Source organism: Episyrphus balteatus, chromosome 2 (assembly GCF_945859705.1).
Source record: "Episyrphus balteatus chromosome 2, idEpiBalt1.1, whole genome shotgun sequence".
Taxonomy (NCBI): Eukaryota; Metazoa; Arthropoda; class Insecta; order Diptera; family Syrphidae; genus Episyrphus; species Episyrphus balteatus.
Genome location: NC_079135.1, coordinates 84,353,719 through 84,365,851, shown reverse-complemented (window position 1 = coordinate 84,365,851; position 12,133 = coordinate 84,353,719). Strand labels below are relative to the sequence as shown.

Genomic DNA, 12,133 nt, shown 5'->3' with positions numbered 1-12,133 from the left:
TAAATTAAAAAACTTGTTAAATACCTATGGAGATCTGTTGGTCATGAACAGCCACCAGTGTGGGAAGTACCGTAATCTCAGTTTGGAATTTGGCTTTAAAAGATTCTAACTTTTTTTCTAGGCATCGCAGAAATAAGATTGAAACGTCATATGAAAGTTGAAACTATAAGCTTTTACATGTTATAAAATTTTTTATAGGTTGTCTAAAAAAAATTGATTCAATTGCGTGAGAACATAAAATTAAATGTTTTTTTTTGCTTTTTTCGATGAAAATTGATCGAGTTCAAAAAATTCTAGCTCTTTTTGGAGAGGCCTAATAGACATTATTGATATATATATTTTGAGCTGAAACAATAAGCTTTAAGGTGGTATAACATTTATTATAGGTTGTTATATAAAAAAAAAATGAATTCTTGGGTGATGGAAAAGATTTTTTCACTTTTTTTCATAAGAAATGATTGTTTTTAATAAATTATTTTAATACTTTTTGCGCATTGTAAAATTTGGTTTTAATATTTAGAAGAAATATTTGGCCTTTTAATGGTATAATTTTTTTTGTAAGCTTTTAAAATAAAAAAATTAATAAAATGAGAAAAGAAAAAAGATAATTTTTTTTAGCTTTTTCTTGTAAAGTATGATTGTTTGAAATAAATACACGCTTCAATTGACTCATTTTAAAAGCACACAACCTGTTTTTTTACGACGTTATCACGTGAAATCATTGTCCGTAAACGGCTTTACAGAAAACCTCTTTTTTTAAATTACCATTTCCACAATAATAGTATGATTTTTCGACACCTCTTCTAAGTAAAAATTAAAAAATTCTGTATTTTGCTTCAAACAAGATCAGTTTGTTTTCCTTAAATTGCTTAACATTTATTTTATAAAGTGGGTCAAAAACTTAAAACTAATTTTAAACCCTTTAAACTTAATTTTTATTCAAAACTTCAACGTTTTTTTTTTTCATTTATTTAATTTTGTTAAAAACTTGAAATATAATTCAATAAATTGAAATCACAAATTTAAGACTTAAAAAATCCGATTTGACAAATATTTCCGGGAATACCATTACATGAAAAGGAAACAATTTTTGAATATGTACGTTTAAATTGTAAATAATTTTTGTTCAAATTGAATAAAATCAATTGAAATTCATTCTAGATTATGTAACTTCAGTTACATATGTATGTATGTATGTAGATATAAAAAAAAAAATTAAACTACAATAAAAATAATTTTGTACACCTTAAGAATAAATTGGCTTAGAGTTAGCACTGCTTTTTACTATATTATAAGAGCAGGTAATATTCCAAAAATCGAAATAAAGTTTTCATTTAAAAATTATAAGTAGGTCCACCTTACCAAACCATGTTTTTTTTTTTTTCATTGGGCCCAATGGCTTGTTTTTTCAATACAAGTACATCTATGATCTGTGTACAAAGATCAATGGGTTACTTCACAGCAGGCCTGCGAATTTTTTGATTGATTTTTTTTTATTGGCTCAGAGATTTTATCCATCTTGGGAGATTCCGATTTTTCGTTGTCGTCCAAAATCAACAACAAGAAGTTTTTCGTAGGTATAGGTGATCGATTGAACTCAGTCGTTTTTGTTGGAATCCAACTAATTTAAATATTCTTCATCTTTGGAGAACTTTCACCTCTTCCGATCATCAGCAAATTCTTTTTCAATATTAAAATATTTATATCAATTTTCAGAATATTTTCATCGTTACAAATTGTTTTTATTATTTTTTATTAATTTCTAGTTACGAAGCTCAATTTTGTTTTTTTTTTTTTTTTATAAAAACTAAGTGAAAAAAAGGAAGTTTAGGTATTTAATAAATATTCAGTTTTTTTACCATTTGCTAATTTTATTGTAGTTCGAGAGTTATTGTTATTGGTTATTTTTGACACAAATATTGACGTTTACCCATTTTAGTTACATTTTATTTTTTAAATTGGGTTTGATTTCCAAAACCCAAAGTAGTACAAATAATAAGTTACCTTTAAATTCAAAACATTAAACTAATAGATAACCCCTATCCCCTATCCCCTCATACAAAATATTTAATAATTAAGTGGATTTATTTAGCAGAATTTACCTTCTTAAAACTTAATGATATAAAAGAAAACAATAATATTTTGTTGGTGTCCTAGGTGAACTTTTTGAGTAATTATAAAACTTTTGGGTGAATAGTCAAACAGTCATTAAATTATTTCCTTTTCGTTATTCCGCTATGACACAACACACAACCATACATGCAGATTTTTATTATTGATTTTAAACCACTCTATATTCGGGTATGAAAATGCTTTAAAAAATCAGACAGAAAAATGAATTTAAGGAGGTACACTTTTACCTACATATACAAGCTTTACGTGTAGAAATTGGACGAAGAGAAATACAAGAAGAAGAGGTAAATGTACACAAGCATATACAAATTCAAGGAGTAGCTATATGGTAAAACTTGAAATTTAAAACGATTTGTAAAATGGAAAATATTTCTCCAAAGCTGTGATTTATTATTTTTTATTTTAAATTTATTTATTGTATATTTTGTAGATTTTAAAGCATTTATAAAAAATGAAGAAATTTTTGGTTCATGAAATATTTGAGGTGGAAAATTTCAAGTTGTAAGTAAAATTCTGTTGGAAGATATTGTTTTTAGTTGATTGCGGTGGAAGATAAAATAATTTAATGAAACTCGCAAACCACTTCAAAACTCCTTACCTCAGGATGCTCCGATATTTTATTGAAATATTTTGGGTGTAGAATCTTAAAATGGATCTTGAGTTATAAATATTGAAAACAAAAAACTTAATAACTTAAAAAAATCTCGTAACTTTTTTACTTCAAGTTTAAGATTTGAGTTGTTGATATTTTCTATTTAATATCCATTTAATGTTTCTTCTTTAGAACATTCAATAAACAAAAAGCATTTCATTTAAGTTCCATATTTACAACAAAACAGTAACCTGTCCTCTATAAATGATCTGAGCAATGTTTCATAACTGTATAACTATTTTCCTGGAACGTATTAAAGGACATCAATTTGAGTTTATTTCTCTGAAGCCTTTTTTGAATGAAATGCATCAGTTGTTATTTTCTCAAAAATTACCACAAGAGTTTGTTTGCTAGCTTCACAACATTTTGTATTCCTATTGCACTTATTTGTCCCGACCATAAACATAAAGTACCACCGTACACATATCATTAAAATGCAAAAAAATAACTTGCTTTGGTATCAGAAAATCACTTTGAATTCAATTTTCGAAGTAATATAAAATAAATATTGACAAAATATTGTAGCAACAGAAAGGTTTACTGGTAATTCAAGTATCCTGTGTCTAATTTCCTTTGAATGGAAGGTTCAAATACTTTACAAAAAAAAAAAACTCTATCAATATAGATTTTTGTTTCAAAGGATCATCAAAGGATGTGCTCAACGGATAGGTGACTAAAAATGTAAGCTGCTGTTAATTTATTTCTTGTGAACTTTGAAGTTCTCTTTTAGAATTTATTTACTCTTACAAATTTTAAAATTTTAACATTGTACTCAATACTGATGGGATACTTTAAGCAGTTATTCTACAGAACATAAAGCATTTAACATTAAAAATACCAAATACCAAACGATTTGAATCCTTTATTAACCGTTTTTTGATTTATGAATTTCTCGGAAATGACCTAGTCGATTTCAACCAAAATTTTACATAAAAACGTTAAGGTTTTCGTTACATTAAATTTTTGAATATTTTTTTTTTTAATAGTTTATTTAATAGGCAGGAGCTATGGAGCAAAAATAGAACAAATTCGTTCAAGAGTTCTTATTGCTGAATATGATTCCTTAGCATAAAAAAAAAGGTACTCCAGTTAAAAATGCTACTAAATCCATTGGTGCATTTCTGAGAAAACGGCAACACTGGTCGGTTTTCAGTTTTTTTTTTATCTAACTCAAAAACCAAGCCTAACTTTCAAATGGTACAAAGACACTTTTCTTTAAATAAATTAAATTTTTTATCAAATTAAGTTGGTTACAAAATTTTAAAATGAATGAAAAAAAGTAAAAAAATTAAAGATTTTAATTTTTTTACTAAATCAGGGGGCATTTGATGTATGAAGCCGGTATGTAGAATCCTTTTATAATATGCAATTTTAAATTTTTGTTTGTCAACAAACGACAAAAATGAACCATTTCAAAAATTAGCACTTTTTCTTTATTTTTGACTTGGTCTATTGCATAGAAGAACATTTAATACGAACTCTTTAACTGTTTTCAATGGCCTAAAATAACAGTTCTTGTAAAATCAATGTCCAACAAAAAGCTTCTGATATAATCATCAGTTTTTCTAAAAAAACAGAGTGTTTCGCGCCCGCTATCAACATTATGAAAGCTGTTTTTTTACTAGCTCTATAGGGAAAGTATTGGTTTCGCGTCGAAAAAAATTTTGAGGTTTTAATAAAAACTAACAATACGATGATGAAGAATTATGAAAAAGTGGGTCTGTAAACATTTCTACAGTCTAAACGTGTGCACGGATTTTCTTCAAATTTGGTACAGATGATTTTTGTAAAATTCTGAAACTTGTTTTTTTTTTTTTTTTTTTCTTATATCTCACTTAGAAAGTGTACCTCTCATACAAATTTTTCAAGTTATACCAACTAACTCGAAAACGGCTCTAACGATTTTAATTAAACTTTGTAATTTTGAAAGCAATTGCAAAAAAGTCAAATAACAAAAAAAATGTTTTCATTTACCTAAAATGTTTGCCTTAAATGTCGGATCTTCCACAACATCAACAAAATTTATTTTATATTTATATAAAGGACTAGCTAACCCTCACCCGCTTCGCTGAGTGCGCTTTTGTAAAAAATTGAACCTGTGTGAAACTAATTTAAAACCGAAAAAGAGAATTTATGTTTATTGTAATGAACATTTCTAATGGTTTTTGGTACACAAAATTTTAAAAAGAGCAGATGGATTTCCTACTCGCTTACAGCCAACGTACCTATATTAAATTGTCCAAAAATAGGTAATTTCAAAACCAATACCTCATATTTTCAACAATGGACCTTGTGGTTTATTTATGGTTAGAGCGAGTGCAAGATAAACAGGAAATCAAAGAGCAAGTCTGGCGGAATCATTGCAATTCGATGAATCGAAACATCTTCGTCTTTGAATTTTCCACACAAAATGCCAGCTTTAATCAGAGTTGTTATTAAATTCTTTACGGGAAGTCTGGTACCATTACAAAGTTAAACCAAATGATTCAATAACTGCATCGGATAATATTCTAAATCGTTTTCACTTGTAATTGTGTCAACTGATTTGTCTGGGCTAAAAATTGTGCATTTATATCGCCCAAAAGTATTACTATGATTTTTAAAAACATTTTTATCTGTACCACCCAATATTGCTTATTCATTTAACAAACCGTAATTTGTGTAATTATTTTTTATGCTTGAAAACACAGTTTGATTCAATTCATTCCTCGAACTTGAATTACAATAAAAATTGGTTGGAAGTGTAGTTTGGCCTTCAGAATAAAATGGCATTATTCCATTACCAATGTCCAATAGTTACTAAGAAAATTTTGCCGCAGATATATAGTTTTTTATTTACACGCAAGAATTTTTGGCCAATGTAAATTTTCTGACATATAGCCAAAAAAATTAAGATTTTAAACAGACATTGATTTTGCCTGCAGCAGTGCACCATGTTACCTAAAATCGGCAAAGTTTGTCGATAAAGCCACCAGCCAAAAAGATCATGGCACTGTCAAATATTTTTTGACTTTCTAGTAAATCCATCAAGGTGGAATCTAAGGTTTCAAGTGATTTTAAGTGCGCCATTGTGCTTTCATCCACACAATAGCCTGACACTGTTGCAAAACTTTGGCCATGTATAGGAGTATAGGTGTTTTTTTTTTTTTTTTTCAATGATAGCAAAAATATTTTCCCCGTTCCACCAAGTGCATACAAAAAACACAAAATTATTATGATTACCATCTAACTTCGGCACATTAGTTTACACAAACATTTTTGATTCAATGCAATCGTATTGCCTTTCACTTGGTCAAGAAAATATTGCTCTTCTGCACGATTTGGAGCAACCATTCCTAATTTTGCCTGTGTTTTATTCTTAAAAATAAGACTGAAGATCAGAACTTTATTGTAAATTTCATGTGTGTATTGAAAATATGGATTAAACGTCACACGACGCTTTCGATATGCTAAAATTCGAGTGGATTGCAAGCGGTTATAATTACTAAAAATAATATCTGTATTTGATGTGACGAAGACCAAACAAATGTATCAGCAAGCTCTGAATCGGAATGAGTGTCAATTTCAAGCAAATCCAAACGTAAATTTTCAAAAAATTGTTTGAATTTCATTTATAAATTAAGTGATATTAAAAGATTTTCCTTAGGTTATTTAAAGAAATATGTACATTAGGGTGTCCGTTATTTCCCAAAGTGATGTTTTCGGGGGTGACACCCCCCAGATCGAAAGTTTAGGGCCGAAATACGGGGAATTTAGCAAAAACAAATTTTTTGGAGGTCATTAACCCGTGCCTCTAAGGTCATACTTTCTCCATACAAATTTGTATGGGAAATTTTTAACTCATACATAAAATTTTTTTTCTCTCGAGTTAAATCATCTATTTTTAAAATGTTTGTTGTTTCTGGTTGGAAAATAGTTCCTTTAAAAGATTACATTCAAAATTTTTTTTATATTTTATTTCGGTTTTTGAAATTATTAGCTGTTTTCGTAGTTTTTGCTTTCACCTATCACATAATTTTAAATGCAGTTTTATTGGTTTTTAATTCTTTTCAAATATTGCATTCAAAAATGTGTGTATAAATCAAAAATTTTAATTTTTTAAATTTTTTTTTGAAATTTTTGCCGTTTTTATACGTTTAAATTTTTTTTTTTTCGAACTACAAAAGATATGTTTACAATTTTTTTATTGAATTTTGTTTAAAAATTATTCACCTAAAAAATGACATCAAAAAAGTTGCAAACAAGAAAGGGTAAAGTATTTAATAATATTTATTTAATATAAAAACGGCAAAAATTTCAAAAAAAAATTTAAAAAATTAAAATTTTTGATTTATACACAAATTTTTGAGTGCAATATTTGAAAAGAATTAAAAACCAATAAAACTGCATTTAAAATTATGTGATAGGTGAAAGCAAAAACTACGAAAACAGCTAATAATTTTGAAAAACCGAAATAAAATATAAAAAAAATTTTTAACGGGAAATTTTGAATGTAATCTTTTAAAGGAACTATTTTCCAACCAGAAACAACAAATATTTTAAAAATAGATGATTTAACTCGAGAGAAAAAAAATTTTATGTATGAGTTAAAAATTTCCCATACAAATTTGTATGGGGAAAGTATGTTCTTAGAGGCACGGGTTAATGACCTCCAAAAAATTTGTTTTTGCTAAATTCCCCGTATTTAGGCCCAAAACTTTCGATCTGGGGGTGTCTCCCCCGAAAACATCACTTTGGGAAATAACGGAAACCCTAATGAACATATATGGGAGTTAAGGACAATTTTCCATAGCAAAATATGGAAATATTTACTTTTACCACGGAAAACCAATCACACTAATATTTTTCCATGTCAAACGAATTGTTCAAAAAATTCTTATTTCATCGAAACGTTTAGGAACAGCAACGGTAAATACACTATACTCACTTTGATTTTTCGAAAATCCCTTTGAGTTGAGCGATTCTCCCAATTCAACTATTAGTTTTTTCAAAGACCCACTCTAAAAGAAGACTGTTATTATTTTGAAACCATGTCTTAATTAATTTGTTTACTACTTACTTACTTTTTTACTCAAAAACAATAATAATTATTTTGAAAGTCTGTCTTGATAAATTTCTTTACAAATTAAGCTTAGTTCAAATTTTTAAAAAGCTATAGTGTTTCTTCACTCGTACAAATTGACAGCTATGTAAAGATGGGAGAAAATGTATTATTTTTTTTTATACAAACCATTTACATATTAATACCTTTCAACCAAAAAAAAAATTACCAAAATCGGAACAGCCAAACGCGAGTTTATCGGCCACACACACTTAACGAACTCATTTTTATTTATAAGAAGTTCTTAAAATCAGCAAGTAAACTAACATCAAAGTGTTAGCAGTTAAGCAAGGGCAAGTGTTTGCGACCCAATCGAGCATTTTTTTTTTTTAATTTTGGAATGATGGTTTACTTCTCAGCATCATTTTTGCAAATCCAAAAGTATTAATAAGGGCTTTGTTTTGACATTCAACTCGTTGAAATTTGTTTTTGGATCAAAATTCAGAACCTTCTTCCATTACTCAATTTATTCAAAAACTTTCTCATCTTTATAAAGTATTTGCTCTTCAAACTGAAATAAAAGACAAAATTTCTATTTCATTTCTTGAATAAATTCAAGGCCATTTGATCTATAAAAGATACGATACACTTACTTGCAAATAACTTTGTAAAAGCTAAAACTTGTGTTATTAAGTGAATATTCCCTCAACACATTTTGTTAATTTAATTTACTAGATCTATTTTGTCAAACTTATTACATTATTTATTTCGAAAGGAAATATCTTCAATAACGAAGACACATGATGACATTATAAATATACAAATAGATCTATATTCTCAAATAAACCATACTTCCTTTCTTCTTTTTCTTCGTTGTCCAAATTTTAATTAAAAGGAATTAATTAAATTTGGTATAACCTTCTCTCGCTTTTCTTCATAGAATTTACATGATTATACAGTACAGATAGATACCCACAAAAAAAGCATGAAGCATCTCCTCAAGAAACGTGTCCTCTCTATCACAATACAGAGCATAGTATAACGTACCTACACCATGCCACAAAATTGAATACAAAATTTAATCATAGAAACAAGAAGACCCTGAATTGAATACAACTAACGTTTGCAATTCATTTAAGGTTTCGAATAATTAATTTTAATATCAACAGCACTTTTAGAGAGATGAAAGCCGATATGTACACCATCCTTATAGAAGTAAATCAATATTTATCACAGAGATTCTGTAAATATTAATTATATTTATAGAAATAGCGGTAGGATAGTGTGTTTATTAATGTGGTGCCACAAACAAATACCTATACCTACAACAACTTTTTCTTCGGGTGTGATGATAAACTTCAAACAGTGATGATGATAATGATGATTATGATAACCATTCAATGTCATTCATTTTGTTTTACCTACTTTTTTAGTGTAATTGAGCCTTGAGATTTTATTTGATGAAACTTAATTCTTTAACAAGGATATCAAGTTTAATGAATATTTATTTGGATCATCAGTAATGCAGTGTGAGTTTAGACGGAAACGTGAAACTTTTAACATATTTAGTGTATCTCCTCGTTATAAAAATCAATTTTTTCAAGTGTAGAAGAGTTTTTTTATTATATTATACAAATGTTTTGTTGCATTTTTAAGTTAAATTAATGAAACATCCTTAGTCAGATGATACATGATTTTGAGGTAGTTTTAAACGCCTGATCTAATAGAACTAAAAATAGAACTATTCGACGGCATTGGATATCCGACAAATAGAGACCAAAATATAACATTTTTGAGTTTTTTTTACGTGATAACGTCTTATAAATCGATGAACCATGGCAGCCACCACAAAAAAGTGACGCCATTTTCTAACGTTACACTCTCGCACTTTTGCTGTGCGGCAAAAAATTTCAATTCAAAATTAAAAATAAACTATTAGAGATACAAAAATCTTCTATAGCTTATTTGAAAGATAATAACCTAAAGCTTAATCCAATTGAAGGATTTTTAAAAATTCCGTCATTTAATAGGGTAAACAGGGGTAACACGGAAAGATGAAATTTGGACTAAAATCTAAATGCGAAGTCGTAGAGAATTGATTTGCTATAGATAGATGAGATTAATTTAAGAACAACTGCATTTAAGAAAAAATTCTAAAAAATTTTAAAACTGAGCTATAACGTTTTGTTTGAACGTTGTACACGTGTTGGGGCAGTTACAAAATGATGATTTTGGGTAAAAGAAATTTTTTTAGACAATTCTCAAGATGCCAGGTGAAAGATGAGGGGAAAAAATTAGGCGTCTGACACGGATTTTTTCCAACACTCTGCGTTTCGAAATATGAATTTTTGAAAAAGACCTTGTTTTTTAGGGGTATTTTTGGGTAATTTTTGATTTTTAGCTTTTCTTTGGAGTTTAGTGAGTTTTGACTGAATAACGGAAGAAACAAATTTTTAAAAAACACGTTTTTTTACCGTTTTTAACCGATTTTCATTGTTTTTTATTTTTATCTTTTTTTCTTTAATAGATACAGGAATAAAATAAATGAAGTAATAATAGACCATGACTACGACTATATGTGTGCGAAGTTTCAATCATTTTCGTAAACACAATTTTGAGATAACGGTAAAATAAAATTTTAGAATTCAACAGGTTATTACTTTTAACCAAGAGCAGATAGAAATTGTATTAAACTTTTATGAGCATCCTGATACAATTACAATACAGTGTGGGAAGTACCGTAATCTCAGTCTGGAAATTTAACATGGTGGACTTTAAAAAATTCTAACTTCTCGTGTAGGCATCTTTGAAATGAGATTGATACGTCATATGAAAGGTAAAATAATAGGCTTTCACATGGTATTATATTTTTTTATATAATACCAAAAAAATTGATTCCATAGCCTGAGAACATAAAAATAAATGTTTTTTTTTTGCTTTTTTAATGAAATTTGAACGAGTTCAAAAAATTCTAGCTCTTTTTATATATGTCTCATAGACCTGATCGATACATATATGATGAGCTTAGACAATAAGCTTTCAGATAGTATAAAATTTTTCATAGGTTGTTAATGAAAAAAATGGAATTAATGACGTGAGAAGATGAAAATTCACCCATTCCATACGTTGGAATGGGTGAAAAAAACCAAAAACGATTTGTATAATCTAAGCTACATTTTAAGGCCATAAACATTAATTTAAGTTGCTTCGTTCTCATGTTATAAGAGTTTGAAGGTAGCTAAACTGATTTTTTTTTTCGATTTTTTCTTATCAAACATGGAAACTTTTTTTTATTTTTTTCTATTTTTTCGACAAAACTTTGGTAATTTTTTGTTTATATCCGTTCAGTAATCTTATCACAATTTTTTAGAGACCTTTATTTCAAAAGTACATCGCGCAGATCTCGGAATATTAACACTTCAATGCAACCATGTCGGAACATTTTTCATTTTTTTTTCTATTGACAGTGATTTTCAAACCTCGTTTTCTCGGCCTTTTTTTTTAGTTCAAAATTTTGCACTGAAAATAAACAAATTTTTTCAAAAACCAAAACACTTCTGTACATTCTTAAGCTATAGTTCAAGACCATTAACAAAAAGTTCATAAACACATTGGTTGCGGCATGGGTATATTTCGGCCACATAGAGAAAATACTAAAACGTCTCTTTTGATATTTGATATTGAACGATAACTCAACTATACCTTGGCACTACTGTTTTTATCGAGACAAAAGTAAACTCTAGCTAATTATCAGGAGTTAGCATTCCGACTACGGTAACGATATCGGTACGAGATGCTAAATGCGACAAATTGAGCGTATCACTTCGTTTCGTATCTCATATATCGGATGATTTAGTATTGAAATTGGAATGGGGTCGTTTCGTTTCGTTTCGTGTTTCGTATCTCGTATGTTTCGTTACTTCAGTACCCAGTAACGAAACATGCGAGTAACGATATTGTTTAGAAAGTAACGTTTCGTAACGAATACATACGATTTGCTACAGCTCTACTTTACAGACAACCTCTTTTTTTAGTAATCCAGTCAAATAAGGGTTTAACCTCGGAATGAATGTTAGTAGAAATTTTTTTTGCTCAATATCTTCCTTTTGCCATTCTATAACATATCTCAAAAGTCTAGAAAAATCTCATGTCCGCTTGTCGCGATTTCAAGGTCAAATCGCGAAATGGAGATTTTCAAAATTAGCAGAAATAGGCTATGGTATTATATACACATATGATACATGATGTCAAGGTATTTTTTAATGCTGATTCCAAAAAATCTAAAATCAAGACAATCTGACGTCTCT

At 28.4% G+C, this 12,133-nt stretch overlaps 1 protein-coding gene across 2 annotated transcripts in view; it reads right to left on the bottom strand.

Annotated features, from left to right (window-relative positions):
• Positions 1 to 12,133, bottom strand: part of LOC129911006 (uncharacterized protein DDB_G0283357) — a 171,932-nt gene that overhangs the window by 108,511 nt on the left and 51,288 nt on the right. Inside the window, exon 1 of one of the 2 annotated variants that reach the window (XM_055988646.1) lies at positions 1,363 to 1,778. The exons of the other annotated variant lie outside the window; for it this stretch is intronic. Within the exon in view, the coding sequence (XP_055844621.1) occupies positions 1,363 to 1,387 (25 nt within the window). The 5' untranslated portion in view covers positions 1,388 to 1,778. Of the gene's footprint in view, positions 1 to 1,362; positions 1,779 to 12,133 lie in introns of those variants that run through there. 2 annotated transcript variants of the gene reach the window in all.